Consider the following 27,832-nt stretch of genomic DNA (forward strand, 5'->3'; position numbering starts at 1 on the left):
TTATATAGGTATTATTAATTATATTAAGGAAAAGTCCACAGCTGTGCTTTGTATTTTCTTGCATTTTTTAAAATTGAAATGGATGTTAGATTTGGCCAAAGGCCATTTGAAAATTTAATTACATAACTATGTGTTTGTTACTCATGCTATTTAATGTTTATTGTCTTCAGTATGTCCACCCAGCATTCCTATGTAAATTCAACTCTTCTCGAGTGTGTTCAAAGCTAGAATTGCTAAGTAACTTTTTTCTTTTTTCAAAATAAACTTTTATTGCTATTTTTTTCCTCACCAGAATTCTTCCCTCCTCCTTTGCTACCCAGAGAACTATCTCATATAAGAAATAACTATTTTTAAAGTTTTTAAAGAAAAAAATGAAGATGAGAAAAAACTGGTAAAATCAGTCAATACATTGAAAAAGTCTACAAATATATACAGTGTACCATTCCCAAGGACCTCCTACCTCTGAAAAGGAGTGAGATGGGAATATTTTCTTATATCTCTTCTTTGGAACAATATTTGTTTTTGGAACATTAATTTTTTATTTTTTTATGGTTTTCCTTTCTGTTTGCATTTTTATAATAATTACAGGGTTTTTTTGGCTCTGCTTTCTTTACTTTGCATCAGAACATGTAAATCTTTCCATGCTTGTCTGTATTCATGATACTGTTTCTTATAGCAGTAATATTCATCATAGTCATGTACCATAATTTATTTTTTTTTTAGTTTTCAACATTCATTTCTACAAGATTTCAAGTTCCAAATTTTCTCCCCACTCTCCCATCCTCCCACCCCAATGGCATGCATTCCATTCTGAATAGCCTTTCCCCAATCTGTTCTCTCTTCTATCACAACCCCCTTATCCCTTTCTCCTTCAATACAAAATATTGCTGTAGGATAGGATCAATTTCTATATCCCATTTTCTGTATATCTTATTTCCCAGTTGCATGTAAAAACAATTTTTAACATTCATTTTTAAAACCTTGAGTTCCAAATTCTCTCCCTCTCTCCCTCCCTCCCTCTCCTCACTGAGAAGGCAAGCAATTTGATATAGGTTATACATATGTAGTCATACAAAACACTTCCAAATAGTCACATTGTGAAAGACTAACTACATTTCCCTCCATCTTATCCCATCCCCTGATTATTTCATTCTCTCCTACAACCCTGTCCCTCCTCAAAATTGCTTCCTTCTGACTACCCCATCCCCCAATCTGCCCTCCCTTCTATCATCTCCCTCTCTCTTATTCCCTTCTCCCCTATTTCCCTTAAGGTAAGATGGATTTCCATACCCAATTGAGTGTGCATGTTATTCTCTACTTAACCCAAATTCGATGAGAGTAAGATTCACTCATTCACTCTCACATCACCCCCCACTTCCCCTCCACTGTAAAAGTTTTTTCTTACCTCTTTTATGTAAGATAATTTACCCTATTCCACCTCTCCTTTTCTCCTTCTCCCAGTACAATGCTCTTTCACCCCGTCATTTTATTTTTTTAGATATCATCCATTCATATTCAACTTACCCTGTGCTGTGCTCACCCCCCCTCTAATATACACACACACACACACACACACACACATACACACACACACACACACACACACACACACACACACACACACACATTCATTCCATTCCCTCCAACTACCCTGAAAGGTCACTCTCATTTTATAAAAAACTCATTTCATAAAATGAGTTACAAATATCATCTTTCCATGTGGAATGTAAACAGTTCAATTTTAATAAGTCCCTTATGATTTCTCTTTCCTGTTTTCTTTTTCATGCTTCTCTTGAGTCTTCTATTTGAAAGTCAGATTTTCTTTTCAGCTCTAGTCTTTTTTTCTTTTTTTATACAAATTTATTTACTTTTAGTTTTCAACATTTACTTCCACAAGATTTTGAATTCCATATTTTCACCTCATCTTGCCCCTCCCCCCACCCCAAAATGGCATGCATTCTGAATACCCCTTTCCCTAGTCTACCCTCCCTTCTATCTCTCCCCCCTCCTTCTCTTATCCCTTTCCCCGTCTATTTTCTTGTAGGGCAGGATAGATTTCTGTACCTCATTTCCTGTATTTCATATTTCCCAGTTGCACGTGGAAACATTTTTTTTAAACATGTGTTTTTAAAACTTTGGGTTCCAAATTGTCTCCCTCCCTCCCACCCCACTCACCCTCATTGAAAAGGCAAGCAAGTCAATACAGGCCATACTTGTGCAGTTATGCAAAACACTTCCATAGTAAATATGTTGTGAAAAACTAACTCTATTTCCCTTAATCCTATCCTGCCCCCCATTTATTCTATTCTTTCTTTTGGCCCGGTCCCTACTCAGAAGTACTTCTCTCTATCATCCCCCTGCTCTCTTGTCCCCTTCCTCCCCTATTTTCCTGTAGGGTAAGACAGATTTCCATACCCAATTGAGTGTGTATGTTATTCCCTCCTTAAGCCAAATCCTATGAGAATAAGATTCACTCATTTCCTCTCACCTTCCCCTGTTTCCCCTTCACTGTAAGAAGCTTTTCTTGTCTGTTTTGTGCAAGATAATGTACCCCATTCTACCTCTCCCTTTCTCCTTCTCCTAGTATAATCCTATCTCACCCCTTAATTTTATTCTCCAGATATCATCCCTTCATCTTCAACTCACCCTGTGCCCTCTATCTATCTATCTATCTATCTATCTATCTATCTATCTATACATACATACATATAATTTTTCCCCAAATATTGACAAAGGTCTCATGAGTGATAAATATCATCTTTCCATGAAGGAATATAAACAGTTCAGCCTTAATGAGTCTCTTATGATTTCTTTTTCCTGTTTACCTCTTCGTGTGCCACTTGAGTCTTGTATTTGAAAGTCAAATTTTCTATTCAGCTCTGGTCTTTTCATCAAGAATGCTTGAAAGTCCTCTATTTCACTGAATGACCATTTTTTCCCCTTGAAGGATTATACTCAGTTTTGCTGGGTAGGTGATTCTTGGTTGTAATCCTATCTCCTTTCCCCTCCGGAATATTATATTCCATGCCCTGCGATCCCTTAATGTAGAAGCTGCTAAATCTTGTGTTATCCTGATTATGTTTCCACCATACTTGAATTGTTTCTTTCTGGCAGCTTGTAATATTTTCTCCTTGACCTGGGAACTCTGGAATTTGGCTACAATATTCCTAGGAGTTTTCCTTTGGGGATCTCTTTCAGGGGGAGATCAGTGGATTCTTTCAATTTCTATTTTGCCCTCTGGTTCAAATATCAGGGCAGTTTTCCTTGATAATTTCTTGAAAGATGATGTCTAGGCTCTTTTTTTGATCATGACTTTCAGATAGTCCAATAATTTTTAAATTCTCTCTCCTGGATCTATTTTCCAGGTCAGTTGTTTTTCCAATGAGATATTTCACATTGTTTTCTAATTTTTCATTCTTTTGGATTTGTTCTACTGTGTCGTGATTTCTCATAAAGTCACTAGCTTCCAATTGCTCTATTCTAATTTTTAAGGAAGTATTTTCTTCAGTAAGCTTTTGGACTTCCTTTTCCATTTGGCCAATTTTGCTTTTTAGGGCATTCTTCTCCTCATTGGCTTTTTGGACCTCTTTTGCCATTTGGGTTAGGCTATTTTTTAAGGTGTTATTTTCTTCAGTATTTTTTTGGGTCTCCTTTAGCAAGCTGTTGACTTGTTTTTCATGATTTTCTTGTATCACTTTCATTTCTCTTCCCAGTTTTTCCTCTACTTTTCTTACCTGCTTCTCAAAATCCCTTCTGAGCTCTTCCAAGGCCTGGGTCAGATTCATATTTTTCTTGGAGGCTTTGGATGTGGGAGCTTTGACTTTGTTGTCTTCTTCTGGTTGCATATTTTGATCTTCTTTGTCACCAGAGTAAGATAATATAGTCTGACTCTCTTTGTGTTGCTTGCTCATGATCCCAGCCAACTAGCTGAGTTTTAAACTCTTTGTTGAGGTAAAAGTCTGCTCCCAATGTGGAGAATGTATTGTCCCAAGCTTCAGGGGTTTGTCTAGCTACTTTCAGAGATACTTCTGGGGACCTGAAAATTTTCAGTTCTTCCAAGGTTAACTCTTTTCCTGGCCTGTGCTCTGGTCTTTGAGTGACTGGCCACGAGCAGTCTTTTCTCTCTTGGAACTGTGAGAAGGGTTTCCTCTCCACCACCACTATAAGCTCCACCGCACCAGTGTTCCTCCTCACCCCAGGACCGCCACCCAGAACTGTGACCCAGATCCAAGCACAGGCAAAGCAAGAGATTCCTACCTCAGCACCAGCAAAGAGATTCCTGCAGTCCCCCTCTGACCAGCCACTTGATTCCCCCTCAGTCTGTGGGCTGGAAGCTCAGGACACAGCCACCACCCCGGCACCCGAGCTCTGCGCTCTGAGCTCTGGAACTGGCTCTGACCTAGCTCTTCTCTCACTGCAAAAACAGACTTTTCCCACTGACCTTCTAAGTTGTCTTTGGCATTTGAGGACTGAGGAGTCTGGAAGCCGCCCATGATTCAGTCCTCTGAGACCTGCTCAAGGTTTGCATCGGCCTGCACACTCACACCAAATTGCCCTCCTGTCCCCACCCAGCATGATACGCCCTTCCAATCAACCATTCAGGCTGTCTTGGGCTGGAAATTTGTTTTACTCTGTCTTTTTTGTGGATTCTGCTGCTTTAGAATTTGTTTAGAGCCATTTTTTTATGGGTATTTGGAAGGGTTTGGGGGAGAGCTCAAGCAAGTCACTGCTTTCACGCCACCATCTTGGCTCCGCCCCCTCAGCTCTAGTCTTTTCATCAAGAATGTCTGAAAGTCCTCTATTTCAGTTTTGCTGGGTAGGTGATTCTTGGTTGTAATCCTAGCTCCTTCAACCTCCAGAATATCATATTCCAAGCCCTCTGGTCACTTAATGTAGAAGCTGCTAAATCCTGTGTTATCCCGATTGTGTTTCCACAACACTTGAATTGTTTCCTTCTGGCTGCTTTCAATATTTTCTCCTTGACCTGGGAACTCTGGAATTTGGTTATAATATTCCTAGGAGTTTTCCTTTGGGGATCTCTTTCAGGAAGTGATCAGTGGATTCTTTCAATTTCTATTTTACCCTCTGGTTCCAGAACCTCAGGGCAGTTTTTCCCTGATAATTTCTTGAAAGATGATATCTAGGCTCTTTTTTTGATCATGGCTTTCAGAGAGTCCAATAATTTTTAAATTCTCTCTCGTGGATCTATTTTCCAAGTCAGTTGTTTTTCAAATGAGATAGTTCACATTGCCTTCTATTTTTTCATTCTTTTGGTTTTGTTTTATAATTTCTTGATTTCTCATAGAGTCATTAGCTTCCATTTGCTCCATTCTAAATTTTAAGGAATTATTTTCTTCAGTGAGTTTTGGCCCACCTTTTCTATTTGGCCAGTTCTGCCTTTTAAAGCATTCTCTCATTGGCTTTTTGGACCTCTTTTGCCATTTGTGTTAGGCTATTCTTTAAGGTGTTATTTTCTTCAGCATTTTTTTGGATCTCCTTTAACAAGCTGTTGACTTGTTTTTCATGATTTTCTTGCATCGCTCTCATTTCTCCTCCCAGTTTTTCCTCTAACTTCTCTTACTTGCTTCTCAAAATCCTTTTTGAGCTCTTCCATGGCCTGAGACCGATTCATATTTTTCTTGGAGGCTTTGGCTACAGGAGCTTTGAATTTGCTGTCTTCTCATTGTATATTTTGATCTTCTTTGTTACCAAAGTAAGATTCTATAGTCTGAGTTTTTTACCCTCTGTTTACTCATGTTCCCAGCCAATTATCTCACTTTTTAACTCTTTGTTAAGGTAGGGTTCTACTTCTAGTATGGAGGTTGTACTGTCCCAAGTTTCAGAGGTTTCATGCAGCTGTTTTTAGAGATACTTCTAGGAACCTCAAATTTTCAGTTCTTACAAGGTGGTATGATCAAAGGAGAGGTGTTTACTCCTTTCCTGGCCTGTGCTCTGGTCTATGTGTGTCCACAAACACTGTTTTCTGCCTTGGAACTGTGAGGAGGATTTCCTCTGCACTGAGACACAAGCTCTGCTATGCCAGAACTCCTCCTCACCCTAGGACTGCCACCCAGGACTGGGACTCAGATCCAAGCACAGGCAAAGCAAGAGAATCCTGCCCTAGCACCAGCAAAAGTGATCCCTGCAGTCCCCCTCTGATCAGCTACACAATCCCCCCCACTGTCTGTGGTCCGAGAGATCCAGAAGCAACCACTGCCACTGTGGCTGCTGCCCCAGGGGTGGGGCTATAGGACTGGACCACACTCCTCTCTCACTGAAGTCTGACAGACCTTTCCCCCTGACCTTCTAAGTTGTCTCTGGCATTTGTGAGTTGAGAAATCTGGAAACGACCACAGCTACCCATGATTCAGACTCCTAAGGCCTGCTCCAGGTTTGCTCTGGCCCCATCTTTGCCTGTGAACTGCACTCCTCTCCTGCCTGGTACAAGAGACCTTTCCCATCAACCACCCAGGTTGTCTTGGGCTAGAAATTTGTTTCACTTTGTCTTTTTGTGGGTTCTGCTGCTTTAGAATTTGTTTAGGGTCATTTTTTACAGGTCTTTGGAGGGGGCTGGGAGAGAGCTCAAGCAAGGCATTGCTTTTACTCCACCATCTTGGCTTGCTCCTTGTATCATAATTAATTTAGCCATTCCCTAACACACGGTGATCTATTTCATTTCTAGCTCCTTGCTGCCACAAAAAATACAGTTTGTGCTGCTATTCTGGTGTATATGGTGACTTTGTATCAATGACCTCTTTGAGGTACATACCTAATAACTATATCTTTGGATTTAAGGGCATCTGACATTTATAATTCCAATTCCAAACTGCTTTCCAGAGTAGTTGTACTGATTCACAGTTCCACTAATAATGCACTAGTATTCCTATTGTCCCATAACCTCATTTAACATTGACTAGTCTCATCTTTTTTCATCATTACCATTTTCTTGGTGTGAGATGAAACTTCAAAGTTGTTTTGATTTGCATTTCTCTTATTAGTGATTTAGAGCATTCTTTCATGCAAATTTTAATAATCTGTAATTCTTTTGCTCATAACTGTTAACTCTCATATCTCAATCAATCAATAAACACTTACTCAGTGTTTATCTAATGAAGAGAGAGAACCTGGAAGTAGAAACAGGGAGTAAGGAGTATTCAAACTCCCCTGCCTCAACCAGGGAGCCGAGAAGTGTGAGTAAAGGTGCAGCCAGTACTAGAAAGGATGCCAAGGAGGCTGTGCCATCAGGGAAACTAAATTTCAGTAAAAAGTAGTAGATGGAAGGAGTAGAAAAAGAAAAGATTTAAGATGAAGGAAAGCTTTTTGCCTATGGAACAGGAATTCCAGAGGGCTCAGAATCACTGAGACATGAAGGGCATGACCAGGTATGAGAATGTTCACTGAATGGAGCGGACCACTTCTTTTCCTAAAGAAGAGCAGAAATTGGGTTGGAGGCAAGAGCAGTATGAGAAGGGAGGCATGTGGCCAGATTGTAGGTCCTGCTTTAATACTCCTCCCAAGAGTAAAGATTAAGCAAGAAAAGGGTACAGGAGGAGATTAAAGTTGAGCCTGCAAACAGTAGAAAAAAGTCCCCTTTTCCACCAACTTTCCTCCTATTCTTCCTCTTCCTTCAAGGAAATTGGTACAACAGAAGATAGAAGGTCTGAGGTCAAAGGGATGATTGCTCCTCTCTGCACCAGAGGTTCTCCAAATCCTGGTTGTGAGAATAGGCTGGCAGCAGGAGGGGAAAGTTGCCTTGTGCAACTTTGAATACAAGTTGTTACTTTGGAACAGATGGAAGACACTTAGCCTCCTTCCCTCAGGGGACTTGGTGCACCCAGCAAGTGATGGAAGGAAGGTCTGCAGTAGAGGAACATTTGGCTCCTCTTCTCACCTGACAGGGTTGGAGAGGAAGTGCTAGCAGGAAATGGTACATGTACATAAGAAATTCCTTTGTTGAAGATGTCCTATCCGGTCCCTTGCCACCCTCCTGCTAGGGAGACGTTGCACTCCTAGTTAGAGGAAAGTTTGGCTCCATTTCTCACCTGAGGAAGCTAAGTGTTTAATAAATGTTTATTAATTGATTGTTAATCGAACAGGAATCCCTTCTACAACATGACTGTCAAAAGGCCATCTAGTCACTATACTGAGTCACAGCTCCAGTGATAGCAACTCCCTGCTTCCAGAGGCTTCCATTCCACTTTGAGATAGCTCTGTTTGTTAAGAAACTTTCCTTTACATTGAGTCTAAAGGTCAGGGAAAAAAATTGTGCTCTCTTACCTGATAACAAGGAATCTGGTAGTATGGTGTTCCTCATACCTGTCAGACTGCACCATTTCCTCCTACCTCCCACCACCAGGAGGCAGAAAGAAGTCAAGTCACAGGGCCAGAAGTGAAATTGTCTTCAGGGACAACACAGAGGCAGAACAGGAGCAGAACAACTGACGGCTCACTGAAGACATTAAAGTAAGCATCACCTGAAACTGGTTGGATGTTTAGTGCCTGCAATCTCTCTTTAAATTTCCCATCCTTACCCTGAACATTGAGGAGATGCTGACCTTCCAAAGCCTATGCCAGATCTCAGAGATGTAGAAAAGGGAGCAAGTAACTCAGCCCAATTCAGTGAGGATAAGGGTTGGGCTAGGAATGGAGCAGACCTCAAAGAACAATATAAGTTACTAAACCAAGTGCCCTCCAAATCCCCAGACCCAACTTAGGTCCCTGTCACTATGGGTCTAATTCTTACCTTGGTATGCCATGCTGCTCTCTGCTGATTAACAGTCTCCTGAAGTCTTTGCCTCAGTGCCTCTAGGTTCTTCTGTACTCTGTCCATCTCCCCAGTTAGGTACTTAGGGCTGCAGTATTGTAGGATCTCTGGCAAAAATACATCCTGTTTATCAGCATTAGGAATACCTATGGGATTGGCATCCAGCACTGTATCCTACAAAGAGGGAGAAGTCTCTATCAGGTACCTGGGCTTCAGTCTTGCTTCAGGCCATTTTACTCAAACCCTCCCCAAATCCAGCTCAACCTTCTCCCAAAGCAAATGAATCAATCACCCAGGTCCCCTCAGGCCCATCCTTGAACTTAAAGAAACAAAAGGCACTTGGCTAAATAGAACAGTGCACTGCTATAACTGTCCCAGTCTTGCAATCACCCTATAAAAAAGTCCAACTGCAAAGAAGCTTACTGGAAATGGTAGAATGGAGACAACGAAGTAGCAATTAGAATCACAAACAACATTCCAACAACAACACATACATTTTACTTTGGAACTTGAGGGTTTTTGTAACACATTCTGTACAAACATTGGTGAGTTTATCTTCCTCCTAAAGAAAAGTGCTTGATCACCCCCTCCAGTCTTTGCCCAGTCCTATTCTTTCTGTGTCAGTCCTTCATCAAAGAATTCGGCTATCTCCTAGTCACAAACCAGAAAGAAGTAAAAAAAAATATATATATATATATATATGTATATAAATTTCTGTAAGAAGTTGAAACACTAAAAGCCCTCTGCACAAGTGATGAGCAAAGTCAAGCTCAGGGCTGTCCAATCTACAGACTCCAACAAATACTGATTTTACAAGTAGCACCCCACCCTCTCTCTCATCCCCAGCCTCTGAACCATTATCCAAACTCCAATTTAGCAAATGGCTAGGTGGCACAAATCTGGAGTCAAGAAGATCTCTTCAATCTAGATTCATATACTAGCTGCATGATTTGGAAAAGTCATTTAACCTTTGTCTGCTTCAGTTCCCTCACAGGCAGCTGTGAGGATAAAATATTTGTAAAGTGCTTTGCACCTTAAAGTGCTATATAAATGCTAGCTATGTGGTGGTGGTGATGGTGGTGGTGGTAGTGGTAGTGGTGGTAGTAGTAGTAGTAGTAGCAGTAGTAGTAGTAGTAGTAGTAGTAGTAGTAGTAGTAGTAGTAGTAGTAGTTGTTGTTCTCATCATCATCATTATCTTCATCATCATCATCATCATCTTTTTCATCTCAGATCTCCCAGAGAATGCTATATCTTAGGACTAAATGGAACCTTTGAGGACCTCTAGCCCAAACCTTTGCCCAGTGGAATTCCCTCTATTCTATAGGTTCTTAATCTTTTTTTCTTCAAAGGTCCCCTTTGGCAGTCTGGTCAAGCCCATGGACTCCTTCTCAGAATAATATTGAGGGTTTTTTTTAAATTCATAGTTGAAGGAAATGTTAAATTTCATTTAGAAATTAGTGAAAATAAAGATGTAATTGTTTTCCCCATTCAAGTTCATGGACTCCCTGAAATCTGTTTATGGACCTAGAGTAAGATTCCCCGCTCTACACCTTCCCTAATGGAGTTAATTAGCCTCTGCCTGGACAACTTCAGTGAACGGGAACTTACTGCTTATTGAAGCCAAGCAGATCTATTTAATAACCTTAGAGTTATGTCTTCGCTATCTCTCACACAGTCAAGTCTTGCTGATTTTATCTCCAAAGCATCACTCATAATCACCTCCTCCTTTCTATTCCCTCTGCCACTACCTGGTAAAATCTTCATTACCACCTACCTGGACTAAGCAATAGCTTCCTTACAAGTCTTTCCATCTCAACTCTCTCCCCACTCCAGTCTCTTTCATAAAGACAGCAAACCTTAAGTCTTGAGTGGTTCCCTGCTGTCTACTGAGTGAAATTCAAACTCCCTTGCCTGGCATGAAAGTATCTTGTGCTGCCCTATTTTTCCAGTCTAATCTCATCTCCCCTCCCACACATTTTATCTTATAACCAACCTAGACTGCCTTCTGTCCCCTAAACATGTCCATCCTGCTTCCGTACCATTGCTCACACTTTTCCTTCTACCTGGAATGTCTTCCCTACCTCTCTTAGCCTGCTGATTTCCTATTCCTTCTTTAAATATGAACTCAGAAGTGAGCAGAATCAGGAGAACATTGTACACAGTAACAGCCACGTTGTGCAATGACTAATATTGACAGACTTAACCCTTTTCAGCAATACAAGGATCTAAGACATCTCCAAAGGCCTCATGATGGAAAATGCTATCCACATCCAAAGAAAGAACTATGGAGTTTGAATGCAGATTGAAGCATACTGTTGGATATTTTTTTTCCTTCTGTAGTATTTTGTTTCCTCTTTCTGGTGGTTCCTCCTATTGGTTCCAATTCTTACTTATAACATCACTAATGTGAAAATATGTTTAATAGGAATGTATACATATAGCCTATATCAGACTGTGCGCCATCTTGGGGAGGGAGGTGGGGAGGGAGGGAGAGAAAAATTTAAAACTCAAAAGCTTATGGAAGTGATTGTTGATAATTCAGAATAAATTAATTGAATATGAACTAAAATGCTACCTCCTCCATGAGGCATGAAACACACTCTAACTTTTGGTAATCTTCATCCTCAGACTTCACAGTAATTTATTTTTCATTATCATGTATTATTGGATACTCTAGTTGTATATGTAATCCTCCAATAAACCGTGAGCTCCAAAAGGGCAGGGGTCCATCTGAACTTTATATATCTTCCCCAGTGCCAAGCACTATGTTTGAGGACTTAATCAATCAATCAATAAATTAATTAATAATCAATCAATTAAATGTTTATTAAATCCAAAAGAATTGGTTGAATAGCTAGACCAAAGCTATTTAAGACTCTAGAAAAAGTGGTTATACTGGTTTCCCAAAGAGCAGAAGGCAGAACATCAAATGCAGCCCCCAAATCTCATCCAAATGCTTGCCCAGGGCCAAAACAAGCTAAGGGGGAAAAGAAGCCAAGAAGGGAATGAACAAGACTCAATGACAACCTAGGAAAAAGTCAAAGAAGTGTAGTAGAATGACACAGGAGTATGGGATGTAGCCTCCATGCGAAAGTAAAAAGTGGGGAGTAGTACATCTCAGCAGAGAGACTAAAAAAGACTCCAGAGAGGCTTAAAAAGTTGTCTTCAGGCAAAGATCAGGAAACCCTGTGTCCAATTCTCCCCAGTAATTTAGTGGATTGCCCCTAGTATCTCCCAGTCTTCAACAGTCACTTTTAATGTCTGGGTTCCTTGTTCCCCAATTTCTCCCTGACTGCTACACCTACCTCTCTATAATCTCCATCCCCAAATCGCCCCTTTCTTCCTCATGAGCTCTTTCCCACACGTAATTAACATGGGGAGCCCCTCTCCATCTCTCTCTGAAACCACTGTCCTTGATCCCTGCCAGCTTTCTCTCTGCCCTCAGTTGCTCTTATCTCAACACAGCTACTATCTGATACAGGAAGCCTAATCCCATCACTCTTCAATCACTACCCAATCCTTTCCAGTCCTTTTTTCAATCTGGAATTTCAGCTACCCCCACCAGAAAAGGGATAACAACTGCAATCTCTAAGAATCTCTGCCCTCAGACCTTACCAGCTTGCTAAATTCTTCCTTGCTACAGTTCCATATTCCATATCTTCAGGGGATGTCTCCTCTCACCCACCAAACCTTCTCCCTTCAGTTCTCTCTAATCCCTTCTCTCTCACCTGGATATTCTCCTATCACTGGACTGTTTGAAGGGGGAAATCTACCACAATGTTTCTCTGAAATCCATTCCCTTAATTCTCTCCAGCCCTTTCCCCTTTTAACCCTAAAATTGAAAGGAAAAGGTCTTGCCAAAAGACAGAAGCTTTCCTCTCCAAAACTCCTCCCTTTAATATTCTCTCTCTCTCCTTCTCTCTCTCTCTCTCTCTCTCTCTCTCTCTCTCTCTCTCTCTCTCTCTCTCTCTCTCTCTCTCTCTCTCTCTCTCTATCTTATTCTCTCCTCTCTCCCCCTGCACCTCATCTCGCCATCTCCTCAAACTCCATAGTGGGCAATAATGCTGACAGTTAATACAAGTCATTCACCAATGATAAATAGTCAAAGGATATAAACAGCTGTTTTCAGCTGAAAAAAATTAAAACTATCTATAGTCATATGCAAAAATGCTCCAAATCACTATTGATTAGAGAAAAGCAAATCAAAACAACTCTGAGGTACCATATCACACCTATCAGATTGGCTAACATGACAAAACAGGAAGATGTGGGAAAATTGGGACCAATTTGCAATGTTGGTGGAGTTGTGAACTGTGATTGTGGAGATCAATTTGGAACGATGCCCAAAGAGCTATAAAAATGTGCATACCCTTTGACCCAGCAATACCACTTCTAGGTCTGTATCCCAAAAGATCATAAAAAAGGGAAAACGACTTACATGTACAGAAATATTTATAGCAGCTCTTTTTGTGGTGGCCAAGAACTGGAAATTGAGGAAACGTGCATAATTTGGGGAATGACTGAACAAGTTGTGGTATATGGATGTAATGGAATATTGAAATAATAAGCAGGTAGACTTCAGAAAAATCTGGAAAGGTTTACATGAACTGATACTGAATGAAGTGAGCAGAACCAGGAGAATATTGTACACAGTAACAGCCATATTGCACAATGACTAACTTTGACAGACTTAGCTCTTTTCGGTAATGCAAGGATCTAAGACAACTCCAAAAGACTCATGATGACAAATGCTATCCACATCCAGAAAAAGAACAATGAAGTCTGAATGCAGATGGAAGCATACTATTTGCTCTCTTTTTTTTTTGTTTCTTCTTTCTTGTGGTTCCTTCTATTGGTTCTAATCCTTCTTTACAACATGACTAATGTGAAAATATGTTTAATATGAATGTATATGTATAGCCTATATCAGATTGCACATCATCTTGAGAAGGGGGTAAGGGAAGAAGGGGGAGAAAATTTAGAACTCAAAATCTTATGGAAGCAAATGTTGAAAACTAAAAATTAATTAACTAAAAGAAAAAAAAACAATGCTACCAGTTCTCGCCTCTCTCCATTGCAGTATGGTGCCCTGATATGGGTCTGGGATCCCTTCTTGGCCTGGTTCACAGCCTTTCCCTGGGTACTGGCATGGTGTACTTTGCACCAGACCCTGTCCCCAGTGTCTGTGGTCCTCTCTGTCTTCCTATGACAAACTGGGCTGGCAAAATGATTCAATGTGAATTTTTCTTAGACTTCTCCATCATGATTTAGTCTGGTGCATTTCCTATATTTGTTTAGAGCAGTTGCACTGCTTCCTGCTACTCTGCCTCTCTCTAGTAAAGTTCTAATTGCAAAATGGTGACATGGTCAGTTATAGATCTGTCTGTGTGTGCCTCCTTCTATTGCAGGAGCCATCAGCCTTGAATTCTAACTCCAGGTCTTTTTATCCTAAGGCCAATCGGTCCAACTCTAATCATAGTTTTGGAAGATCACTTACAATGGACCATTAAAAGTTAATATGGCTTCATCAAAAACAGGTCATTACAATTTAACAATTTCCCTCTCTGTCAAGATAACTAGGCTGATAGAGATGAAGGGAATACTATAGACATGACAAACATAGATTTCAATAAAGCATTTGCAAAATCTCTCAAGTTACTGAGATATAAGATATAAGACAGCAAGATGTAAGCTAGATAATAATATAGCTATTAAATGGGACTGTCATTGGCTCAAAGGGAGGCCTCTAATGGAGTGCCCCAGGTATCTGTCATTCATGCTATTCAATATTTTAATCAAAGCCTTGGACCATGGCATAGATAGCAAGCTTAACAAATTTATAGACAGCTATCCCTCTCAGCTTCATTTTAACTCACTGGATGAAATCCCAGATCCAAAAATATCTCAGCCTAGAATGGCAGGCCAAACTTAATAAGATAAAATATAACAGGGAAAAATGTAAAGTTCTATAGCCAGGTTCAAAAATCAACTTCAAATGTACAAGATCAAGGGGACATAGCTAGACAATAGCTTGTGTGGAAAAAGACTGTAGGTTTTAGTGAACTGTAAGCTAAATGAGTCAATAATATGACATGGAAACCAAAAAAACTAACACTATTTCAAGATGAATTAAGAGAGTTATGATGTCCAGAAAAAAAAAGAGAGAACACATCCATTAGACTATGCCCTAATCAGTCTACATATGGAACACAGTGTTTAATTCTGTCTACCACTTTTTTGGAAAGACACAGGCCCAGAAAAGGCCAACCAGGATGGAGAGAGGACTGGAGAATATCCTTTAGCAGTAGCATCAGAATATTCTTTATCATTTGAGGCAGGATAATCTTGTGGTAAAGTACTGAAATAGAGTCAGGAAAACTTAGGTCTGAATTATGCCTCATGGTCTTAATAGTTGTGTGATCCTGAACAGGTCATTTAAAGTAAACTCATCCTCCAAGTTCCCTTCTGGATCTAAAGCTATGATTCTAATCTTTAAGGGTGTTTAACTTGGAGAAGAGAAGATTTAACCAGCACATCATATTTGTCTTCAGTGAGCTGTTACGAGAGAGAGAAGGAATCATTTGGTTCTGCTTGCCCCAGAGGGCAGAACAAGGAACAATGGGAGGAAATAGAGGCAGATTGAGGATTAACGTTATAAAAAACTTAATAAAAACAGAGCTGCTGAAAAGTAGACTAAGTTGCCTTGAGAAATAATAGCCTCGCCCTCATTTAAAGTCTTCCAAGGACAGGCTGAATGATCATTCACTAGAGTTGTCATAGAAAAGATTTCTGGCACAGAAAGATCTGCATTGCATAAAACTGATGGAAAGCAATATACACAATGTAAGTAGAAACAGCAAACAAAAAAACAGTAAAAAATGAACAAAGAATGATCCTGGACCTAAAAAAGAGATATGAGAAGATATCTCTCCTCCCCTACTCCTTTGCAGTGGTATATGTGTTTACTGGGGAGAAGGATGTCCACAAGTATGGAAGGAATACTATTTATTGATTTTGCTGAATTTTTTTCTCTTCCTCTTTTTTCTTTTCTTTTTAAAAATTCTTTCCCCTCCAGGAGGGGGAGTAAGGGAGGCAAATGACTGATAAAAGCAATGTAAAGACAAAAGATATGAATGAACATCTATTTTTTTTTAAAGGCAGAAAGGAGGTAGGGAGCCCTTCTTGGTCACGTATGACCAGCTAGATGGCCGGGGGGGGGGGGGGAGGTAACTTCTAATTCCTAGATTCTAGGTCTCAGATCCCAGAAGCTATCAGTATGGTTCCAATCTCAGGTCCTCCCAGAATATTATGATCTCAAATGTAGAAGGGATTTCCTGACCTTCCGCACACTTCTGAGTACCTTGCTATATGGCTTCTAATCATATCATATGACAGAAACTATTCTCTTATCTTGCTTCTCTAAAGTTTTCCCTTAACTGCTAAATCCTTTTCTTATCAGTCTTTATTCTAATTGCTTGGTCTTTGGCTTCTGTCAATCACTCCTAGTTCCTCCATACTCACTCTTTCCTTGTTACAATTCAATAAACATTTATTAAGCACCTACTATGTGTTAATTCTCTTCTAAGCTGCCTGACAGTTCCTTCCCAGTCTCCTTTGCTGGATCCTCCTCCTTCTCTAAGGTGCTTTCCTGGAACAACTTCTCTCTCTCTCTCTCTCTCTCTCCCCCCTCCCTTAGTGATTTCATCAGTTTAAATTAGTTCAATTATCACCTCTCTCCTGAATTTCAGGAGTTAATTACCAACTGCCTGCAGAATATCTCCACCCAGAAGTTCTGACAGCACCTCAAACTCAACATGTTACAAACAGAACTCTTTTCCCCAAAACCTTCCTCCAAACTTCCACATTTGTGGCTGCCACTATCCTTTGAATCATCAGTTAGAAACCTTGGAGTTGCCCTGGACTCTACTCTTCCTAAATTCCTATACCAATGCAACAGCCATGTCTTATTGATTCTATCTCCATGATATCTCTTGAATTCATCCCCTTTTATCCACTCATATAGCCTCTACCCCAGTTTAGACCTACATCACCTCCTAATTGGTCTCCTTGCTTCTAGTCTCTTCCATCATTAGTTTATCCCCTACATAGTTGCCAAAATTATATTACTAAAATACCTTCCCTCAAAATTTCTTAATGGTTCTCTATTACCTCAAAAATCAAATACAAAATCCTGAGTCTGCATTTAAGCAGTCTACAACCTGGCTCCCACCTGTTTTTCAATCTTATTTCATATCACTCTTTTTCATGTATTCTTTATTCTAATTTAAATGACCTGTTAACTTTTACATACATGTCACTTTATCTACTGCTTCTACATCTTTGCACAGTTGGTAACCTATGTTTAGAATGTATTCCCTCCATGCCTCCACCTCTTGGAATCCCTACACTTCTTCAGGACATTGCTCAGATTCCACTACCTACACAAAGCCTTTCCAGATTTCCCCTAGTTATTAAAGTTCTGGCCCTGTTGAAATTACCTTATATTCTCATTCAACCATTCTGGAAAACAATTTGGAACTATACTCCAAAATCTCTTAAACTACATATACCCTTTGACCCAGCAAGAAAGAGGCAAAAGGACTCATAGGTACAAAAATATTTATAGCAATTCTTTTTGCAGTGGCAAGGAACTGGAAACTGAGGGGATGCCCATCAATTGGAGAATGGCTGAACAAGTTATGATAAATGAATGTGATGGAATATTACTTGCACTGTAAGACATGATGAAGGGGATGGTTTCAGAAAAATCTGGAAGACTTACATGAGCTGATGCAAAGCAAAGTAAGCAAAAACAGGAGAGCAATTTCTACAATAACAACAATACTATAAAGAACTTTGAAAAACAGTAATTCTGATCAACATAATGACCAATCACAACTCTAAAGGACTAAGGATGAAACATGCAATCCTTAAAGAACTGATGGACTCAGAATGCAGAGAGAAGGATGTTTTCTTCTCTGTTTCTTTTTTTAAACGTGACTAATGTGGGAATTTATTTTGCATGACAATACATATTAGTAATAGGTTTTGGTTTTCTTGCCTTCTCAATGGATGAGGAGGGGAAGGAAAAAGGGAAATAATTCAGAACAGAAAATGTTTTTAATGAATTTTTGTAAATTAAAATTTTAAAAGTTTAAAAAAAAACAAATTACTTTCTATTATTTTGTATATTCAATATATTTTCTTATTTGTGTACATGTTCCATTCCACATAGCTTCCATCTATGCCTTTACCCAAGCAAGTAATAATACCAATATAAGCTACTTAAATGATAAGAACTATTTCATTCTAGTCTTAGTATCCCCAGCACAGCACCTTGAACATAATAAGCACTTAATATTTATTGAATTTAAGGGACTTCAGAGGTCATCTAGTTCAATCTATTTTTTTTAACCTGAATCTGTGATTTCATTGGTAAGGAACAGCTAGTGGGAAATTCCCTCTATCACTGAAGATCTGCAACTATTCCACAACCTACAGAGAGTTACTTGGAAAAATAAGAAGTTGGTAGAATTTTCCAGGGTCAAAAGGCCAGTATGCATCAGAGGGAGGACATAAACCCAAGTCGTCCCCACTCTTTCTATACATACCTGACCAAAATCCCTTTTACAATATTCCTGAAGAGTAGTTATCGAATTATCTCTTAAACACCTCAACTGAGGAGGCACCTTTCAAAGCCTTACAAAGCTTTCTATTTTTTGACAGATCTAATTTTTTACATTTTCCATTATATCAGCTTAAGATCTGATTCTCTTTAATTTCTACCAATGATTCCAATTTTGCCTTCTGAGGCTTTAGCAAAATAAGTCTGATTTTTCTTCCATATGATAGCTATTACATGGAAATCTCCCATTCACATCATAGTTCCTTCAAATGATCCTTCATGGTTTCCAATTCCTTCACCATTCCCAATAGTCTCTTAAACATATTCAAGAATTCCAAAGTTCTTCCAAACTATAGCACCTAGACTTGTATACAATACTCTTCATATAGTCTGACTAGAGAAGAGTACAGTACGATTTCCACCTCCATTGTTCTGAAAATTATGCTAAGAGATTCTGAGACTCCCAAACTCATTGAGTTTGCAATGACTAAAACTTCCAAACCTCCAGCCACACCTCTACCAACCTGTACTTTCAATGTTTTTTGTTTTTTTAAAACTCATATGTATGTCTTTATACTTACCAAATTTGGTCCATCATTCTAGACTGTCATCCAACTTATTAGTTACTGGTCCTAGTTTTGTGCCATCTGCAAATGTGACATAGATTCCATCTATGCCTTTACCTAAGCAAGTGATAATACAAAAGCCAATTTCAGGTTCTTCCATTTTGAGAGCCATCAGTTATCCAATCCAAGCTAGCTAACAGCTTGAAAGCACAGAGAGGAAAAGACAGCACAGAGAAGGCAAGACAGCCATAGACAGGGGGAAGGAGTTTGAAGGACATACTTGGCAAGGTTATTAAATCAGGGGAATACTGTAAACACAGCATTAGTGAAGAGAATTCATGCTTATAAGTGTCATGCTATCCACTTCTGAAATTAAATGATCTTATGAACAGAGAAGAACTATCTGAAAAGAGGCATGCAGGTAGCCAACTTGAATGTCTCCCAAGACAACCTACCCACATACTCTCAGAATCCCTGACTTGGGGGGCAAAGCCAAGATGCAGGAGTGAAAGCAGTGACTTGCTTGAGCTCTCCCCAAACTCCTCCAAATACCTATAAAAAATGGCTCTAAACAAATTCTAAAGCAGCAGAACCCACAAAAAGACGGAGTGAACCAAATTTCCAGCCCAAGACAACCTGGATGGTTTATCAGAAAGGTATATCACGCCGGGCAGGTAGAGGAGCACAATTCGGCGTGGACACGCAGGCCACAGTGAACCTGGAGCAGGCCTCAGAGGACTGAATCTGGGGCAGCTGTGGCAATTTCCAGACCTCTCCACCCACAAACAACAAAGACAACTTAGAAGGTCAGTGGGAAAAGTCTGTTCCTGCGGTGAGAGAGGAGCTAGGTCAGAGCCAGTTCCAGAGCACAGGGCGCAGGTGTGTCCTGAGCTTCCAGCTCACAGACTGAGGGGGAATCCAGTGGCTGATCAGAGAGGGACTGCAGGGATCTCTTTGCCAGTGCTGAGGCAGGAATCTCTTGCTTTGCCCATGCTTAGATCTGGGTCACAGATCTGAGGGGTGGTCCTGGGGCAAGGAGGAGCTCAGGCATGATGGAGCTTATACTGGCTGTGGAGAGGAAATCTTCCTCACTGTTTCAAGACAGAAAAAAGTGTTTGTAGTCACTCACAGACCAGAGCACAGGCCAACAAAGGAGTAAACACCTCGCCCCTTATCATAACACCTTGGAAGAACTGAAAATTTACAGGTCCCTACAAGTATCTCTGAAAACAGCTGTACAAACCCCCAAAGCTTGGGACAATACATTCTCCACATTGGAAGCAGACCTCTACCTTAACAAAGAGTTTATAACTCAAGTAATTGGCTGGGATCATGAGCAAACCTCGCAAGAAGTGTCAGACCATAGAATCTTTTTTTGGTAACAAAGAAGATCAAAACATACAACCAGAAGAAGACAACAAAGTCAAAGCTCCTACATCCAAAGCCTCCAAGGAAAATATGAATCAGTCCCTGGCCTTGGAAGAGCTCAGAAAGGATTTTGAGAAGCAAGTAAGAGAAGTAGAGGAAAAACTGGAAAGAGAAATGAGAGTGATGCAAGAAAATCATGAAAAACAAATCAACAGGAGACCCAGAAAAATACCAAAGAAAATAACACCTTAAAAAATAGCCTAACCCAAATGGCAAAAGAGGCCCAAAAAGCCAATGAGAAGAAGAACACCCTAAAAAGCAAAATTGGCCAAATGGAAAAGGAAGTCCAAAAGATTACTGAAGAAAATACTTCCTTAAAAATTAGAATAGAGCAATTGGAAGCTAGTGACTTTATGAGAAATCAAGACACTGTAAAAAAAATCCAAAAGAATGAAAAAATAGAAGACAATGTGAAATATCTCATTGGAAAAACAACTGCCTTGGAAAATAGATCCAGGAGAGAGAATTTAAAAATTATGGACTATCTGAAAGCCATGATCAAAAAAAGAGCCTACACATCATCTTTCAAGAAATTATCAAGGAAAACTGCCCTGATATTTTAGAACCAGACGGCAAAATAGAAATTGAAAGAATCCACCGATCTCCTCCTGAAAGAGATCCCCAAAGGAAAACTCCTAAAAATATCACAGCCAAATTCCAGAGTTCCCAGGTCAAGGAGAAAATATTGCAAGCAGCCAGAAAGAAACAATTCAAGTATGGTGGAAACGTAATCAGGATAACACAAGATTTAGCAGCTTCTACATTAAAAGGCCACAGGGCATGGAATATAATATTCCGGAGGGGAAAGGAGATAGGATTACAACCAAGAATCACCTACCCAGCAAAACTCAGTATAATCCTTCAGGGGAAAAATGGTCAGTCAGTGAAATAGAGGAATTTCACACATTCTTGATGAAAAGACCAGAGCTGAATAGAAAATCTGACTTTCAAACACAAGACTCAAGTGGCACATGAAGAGGTAAACAGGAAAGAGATATCAGAAGAGACATATTAAGGTTGAACTGTTTACTCCTGCATGGAAAGATGATATTTATAACTCATGAGACCTTTGTCAGTATTAGGGTAGTTGGAGGGGGAAAAACTTATGTGTATGTATGTAGATAGATAGACAGATAGATAGATAGATAGACAGATAGATAGATAGATAGATAGATAGATAGATAGATAGATAGATAGACAGACAGACAGATAGACAGATAGATAGACAGACAGACAGACAGACAGACAGACAGACAGATAGATAGATAGATAGATAGATAGATAGATAGATAGATAGATAGATAGACAGACAGACAGAAGGCACAGGGTGAGCTGAAGATGAAGGGGTCATATCTGGAGAATAAAATTAAGGGATGAGAGAGGATTATACGAGGAGAAGAAGAAAGGGAGAGGTAGAACAGGGTAAATTATCTCACAAAAAAACAGAAAAGAAAAGGCTCTTACTGTGGAGGGCAACCAGGGGAAGTTGAGAGGGAATGAGTGAATCTTATTCTCATAGGATTTGGCTTAAGGAGGGAATAACATACACACTCAATTGGGTATGGAAATCTCTCTTACTCTACAGGAAATGGGGGGGGAAGAAGACAAGAGAGCAGGGGAATGATCTATAGAGAAGAGGGCAGATTGGGAAAGGGGGTAATCAGAAGCAAACACTTCTGAAGAAGGACAGGGTCAAAAGAAAGAACAGAATAAATGGGAGTGCAGGATAGGATTAAGGGAAATAGAGTTAGTTTTTCACAGCATGTCTACTATGGAAGTGTTTTGCATAACTGCACATGTATAACCTATATTGAGTTTCTTGCCTTTTCAATGAAGGCTGTAGGTGTGGAGGGAGGAAGGGAGAAAATTTGGAACTCAAAGTTTTAAAAACACATGTTTAAAAACAGGTTTTCACATGCAACTGGGAAATAAGAAATACAGGAAATGGGGTACAGAAGTCTATCATGACCTACAGGAAAATAGAAGGGGAAGGGGATAAGAGAAGGGGGGGTAGAGACAGAAGAGAGGGCAGACTAGGGGAAGGGGTGTTCAGAATGCATGCCATCTTGGGGTGGGGGGAAGGGCAAAATGGGGTGAAAATTTGGAACTCAAAATCTTGTGGCAGTAAATGTTGAAAACTAAAAATAAATAAATTTATTAAAAAAAAAAAAAGAATCCCTGACTCAAACTATCCATGTATATGCTTTTTTCCTTTCCCAAAAGAGAAGATAAAACACAACCCAGACACAGGAAAAAAATCTGCATTTCTAATTTCAAAGTACAAAGGGATGATTTCTGACCAAGCTGTAAAGAACAGGAGCTAGCCCATTTATCTTCATTTTTTTTTACCTAGTTGGTTAAGCGTAACAGTATTGCTGAAGCCCAAGTATACTGAGTTTTCTTTCATTTCTGCCTTGCCAAAGCAAAAGCTATTCTCTCTGCCCATGTGTCTCTTAGGACACTGAGTATCAGACATACTTAGTATATGCTAAATAACCACTGTAGCTCCCAGGACTAATCTGGGAAGTTAAAGAGTATTTTGCCTGAGTCAGAGTCAAGATGGTGGAGGAAAGGTAGCAACTGGCCTGAGCTCTTCCCCAAACCCCTCCAAATACCTTTAAAAAATAACTGTAAACAAATTCTAGAGCAGCAGACTCAGTAAAACAAATTCCCAGGCCAAGACAATTTGGAAGGTTGGCAGGAAAGGTCTGCTGCACCACGGTAAGAGAGGAACACAGTCCAGCGCAGGCCATGCCAACATAGACCTGGCCCAGGCAAACCCAGAGCAGGCCTCAGGGCAACTGAATCAGTGGCAGCAGGGGCAGTTTCCAGACCTCTCAGCTCACAGATGCCAAAGACAACTTAGAAGGTCAGCAGGAGAGGTCTGTCACACCTGTGTGAGAATAGAGCCCAGTCCGGCACTGGCCACAACCAGCACAGACTTGGCCCCAGCAAACCAGAAGCAGGCCTTGGGAGTAACTGAATCATCAGTGGCAGTGGCTGCTTCCAGAGCTCTCAGACCACGACGGGGATTGAAGGGCAGAAGGAGAGGGTCTTTTTGCTAGCACTGAGGCAGGACTATGTTGCTTTGCCCATACTTGGATCTTGGTCACAATCCTAGGTGGCAGTCCCAGGGCAAGGAAGGGCACTAGCTTGGCACAGCTTGTGGCCACAGTGGAGGGGGAACCCTCCTCATAGTTCTAGGGTAGAAAAGAGTGCTTGTGGTTACTCACACACCACAGCACAGGCCAGGAGAATATTAAACACTACTCTCCTTAGATCATACCACCTTGGAAGAACTGAAAACTTAGAGGTCCCTAGAAGTATATCTGAAAACAGCTGCACAAAACCCCTGAAGCTTGGGACAGTGCAGCCTCCACACTGGAAGCAGAGACCTACTGTAACAGAGTTAAAAGCCTCACTATTTAAAGTTACCATGGTAACAAAGAAGATCAAAACATACAACCAGAAGAAGACAACAAAGTCAAAGTTCCTACATCCAAAGCCTCCAAGAAAAACATGAATTAGTCTCAGGACATGGAAGAGCTCAAAAAGGATTTTGAAACTCAATTAAAATGGGGCAGCTAGGTGGCACAGTGGATAGAGCACTGGCCCTGGAGTCAGGAGGACCTGAGTTCAAATCCAGCCTCAGACACGATACTCACTAGCTGTGTGACCCTGGGCAAGTCACTTAACCTCAACTGCCTCACAAAAAAAAAAGCGAAAGAAAATCAAGTAAGAGAAGTAGAGGAAAAATTGGGAAGAGAAATTAGAGTGATGCAAGCAAACCAAGAAAAAAGTCAACAACTTGGTAAAAGAAACACGAAAAAATACTGAGGAAAATAACACCTTAAAAAACAGACTAGTCCAAATGGTAAAAGAAGTACAAAAAGCCAATGAAAAGAAAAATGCCTTAAAATTGGCCAAATGGAAGAGGCACAAAAGCTCACTGAAGAAAATAATTCCTTAAAAATTAGAATGGAGCAAATGGAAGCTAAATAAGAAATCAAGAAACAATAAAACAAAATCAAAAGAATGGAAATAGAAGACAATGTGAAATATCTCATTGGAAAAAAAACTGAGGGGCAGCTAGGTGGTGCAGTGGATAGAGCACCAGCCCTGAACTCAGGAGGACCTGAGTTCAAATCTGGCCTCAGACCAAACACTTGATGCTTACTAGCTATGCGACCCCGGGCAAGTCACTTAACCCCAATTACCTTAAAAAAAAAAACTGACTTGGAAAACAGATCCAGGAGAGATCATTTAAAAATTACTGGACTACCTAAAAGCCAGAAAAATAGCCTAGACAATTCTCAAGGAAAACTGCCCTGAGATTCTAAAACCAGAGGTTAAAATAAAAATTGAATGAATCTACCAATCACCTCCTGAAAGAGATCCCAAAATGAAAACTGCCAGGAATATTATAACCAAATTCCAGAGCTCCCAGGTCAAAGAGAAAATATTACAGGCAGCCAGAAAGGAACAATTCAAGTATTGTGAAGTCACAGTCACGATACGCAAAATTTAGCAGCTTCTTCGTTAAAGGATAAGAGGGTTTGGAATATTATATTCCAGAAGGCAAAGAAGCTAGGATTACAACCAAGAACCACCTACCCAGCAAAACTGAGTATAATCCTACAGTGGAAAAAATGGACATTCAGCATGATAGAGGACTTTCAAGCATTCTTGATGTAACAATCAGAGCTGAACAGAAAAAAAAACTTGGAAATACAAGACTCAAGAGAAGCATAAAAAGGTAAACAGGAAAAGGGAAATCATAAGTGACTTAATAGGTTTAAACTGTTTACATTCCTACATGGGAAGATGATACTTGTAACTCAAAAGATCTCTCTCATTATTAAGGTAGTTAGAAAGAGTATATAGCACAAGTGTGAGTTGAACATGAAGGGATGGCATCTAAAAAATAAAATTAAGGGGTGAGAGAGAAATGTACTAGGAGAAAAAGAAAGGGTGGGCAGAACGGGATAAATTATTTCACATAAAAAAGACAAGAAAAAGATTTTACAGTGGAGGGGAAGAAGGAGGGAGAAGGTGAGGGAAAGTAATTGAACCTTACTCTCACCAGAATCGGCTCAAAGAGCCACTCACTTGGGTATACAAATCTATCTTACTCTATAGTTAAGTAGAAAGGGAAGGGGATAAAAGAACGGAGGCTGATAGAAGGGAGGGCAGATGGGAGGATGGGGTAGTCAGAAGCAAAACACTTTTTAGGAGAGACAGGTGAAAGGAGACAGAGAATAAAATAAATGGGAGGGGGGAGATGGAGGGAAATATAGTTAGCAACAGTAAATGTGGTAAAAATTTTGAAGCGGGTTTCTTTGATGAGTGCCTCATTTCTCAAGTGTGTGAAGAACTGAGTCAAATTTGTAAAGATGAGAGACAATCCCCAATTGATGGATGACCAGGGGATATGATCAGTTTTCAGATGGGGTAATCAAGGCTGTCTTTGGCCATGTAAGGAGATGCTCTAACTAACTAGTGATTGAAGAAATGCAAATTAAAACAATTCTGAGGTATTATCTCATACCTATTAGATTGGCTATTAGGACAGAAAAGGAAAATGATAAATGGTGGAAGGGATGTGGGGAAAAATGAGACATAAATGCACCGTTGGTGGAGTTTCTGAATTGTTTCAACCATCCTGTGGAGCAATTTGGAACTATGCCCAACAAGTTATAAAATCGCACATACCGTTTGACCTACCAATACCACTACTAGTTCTGTATCCCAAAAGAGAAAAAAAACAAAAAGGAAAAGGAACTATATGTATAAAAATATTTATAGCAGCTCTTTTCTGGTGTTAAAGAATTAGAAATTGAGGGGATGCCCATAAGTTGGGGAATGGCTGATAAGCAGGATGCTCTCAACTTGCATAGGTTGATGAAAAATGAAATGTACTGTGTATAAAGTAATAGCAGTATTCTAAGATGATCAGCTGTGAATGACTTAGTTACTCTCAGCAATATAACAATCCAAGACAACCCTGAAGGACTTATGATGAAAAATGCTATCCATCCCCAGAGAAATAATTGATGGTGCCTGAATAGATTGAAGCATATTTTTTTACTTTTGTTTTTTCACTTTTTTTCCTATGTTTTCTTTCTCAACATGACTCTTATGCATATATTTTGCATAACTACATACTTATAACCTTTTTCAAATTCTTTGCCTTCTCATGCAGCTAGGGGGAGAGGAAGGAAGGGAGACAAATGTCAAAAACTGTTTTTACATGTAACTGGGGAAAAATAAAATACTAAATAAAAACTAAAAATAAAATTTTTTAAAAAGAGTATTTTGGGGAGCCAAGATGGTGGAGTGAAAGCAGTGACCTGCTTGAGCTCTCCCCCAAACCCCTCCAAATACCTATATAAAACGGCTCTAAACAAATTCTAAAGCAGCAGAATCCACAAAAAGACAGAGTGAACCAAATTTCCAGCCCAAGACAACCTGGATGGTTTATCAGAAAGGTATATCACGCCGGGCAGGTAGAGGAGCACAATTCGGCGTGGACACGCAGGCAGCACATGCCTCAGAGAACCTGGAGTAGGTCTCAGAGAACTGAATCTGGGGCAGCCGTGGCAGTTTCCAGACCTCTCCACCCACAAACATCAAAGACAACTTAGAAGGTCAGTGGGAAAAGTCTGTTCCTGCGGTGAGAGAGGAGCTAGGTCAGAGCCAGTTCCAGAGCACAGGGCGCAGGTGTGTCCTGAGCTTCCAGCTCACAGACTGAGGGGGAATCCAGTGGCTGATCAGAGAGGGACTGCAGGGATCTCTTTGCCAGTGCTGAGGCAGGAATCTCTTGCTTTGCCCATGCTTAGATCTGGGTCACAGATCTGAGGGGTGGTCCTGGGGCAAGGAGGAGCTCAGGCATGATGGAGCTTATACTGGCTGTGGAGAGGAAATCTTCCTCACTGTTTCAAGACAGAAAAAAGTGTTTGTAGTCACTCACAGACCAGAGCACAGGCCAACAAAGGAGTAAACACCTCGCCCCTTATCATAACACCTTGGAAGAACTGAAAATTTACAGATCCCTACAAGTATCTCTGAAAACAGCTGTACAAACCCCCAAAGCTTGGGACAATACATTCTCCACATTGGAAGCAGACCTCTACCTTAACAAAGAGTTTATAACTCAAGTAATTGGCTGGGATCATGAGCAAACCTCGCAAGAAGTGTCAGACCATAGAATCTTTTTTTGGTAACAAAGAAGATCAAAACATACAACCAGAAGAAGACAACAAAGTCAAAGCTCCTACATCCAAAGCCTCCAAGGAAAATATGAATCAGTCCCTGGCCTTGGAAGAGCTCAGAAAGGATTTTGAGAAGCAAGTAAGAGAAGTAGAGGAAAAACTGGAAAGAGAAATGAGAGTGATGCAAGAAAACATGAAAACAAATCAAAAGGAGACCCAAAAAATACAAGAAAATAAC

General features: G+C 40.1%; 1 protein-coding gene across 4 annotated transcripts in view; it reads right to left on the reverse strand.

Annotated features, from left to right (window-relative positions):
- TEDC1 (tubulin epsilon and delta complex 1) overlaps positions 1-27,832 on the reverse strand; it is a 77,882-nt gene that overhangs the window by 14,340 nt on the left and 35,710 nt on the right. For 3 of the 4 annotated variants that reach the window (XM_020974862.2, XM_020974860.2, XM_020974858.2), the window contains one exon: positions 8,744-8,938. The exons of the other annotated variant lie outside the window; for it this stretch is intronic. In XM_020974862.2, coding sequence (XP_020830521.1) covers positions 8,744-8,938 — 195 coding nt within the window. The remainder of the gene's footprint in view (positions 1-8,743; positions 8,939-27,832) is intronic. 4 annotated transcript variants of the gene reach the window in all.

Source organism: Phascolarctos cinereus, unplaced genomic scaffold (assembly GCF_003287225.1).
Source record: "Phascolarctos cinereus isolate Bilbo 61053 unplaced genomic scaffold, phaCin_HiC Scaffold_3;HRSCAF=262, whole genome shotgun sequence".
In the NCBI taxonomy this organism is placed as follows: Eukaryota; Metazoa; Chordata; class Mammalia; order Diprotodontia; family Phascolarctidae; genus Phascolarctos; species Phascolarctos cinereus.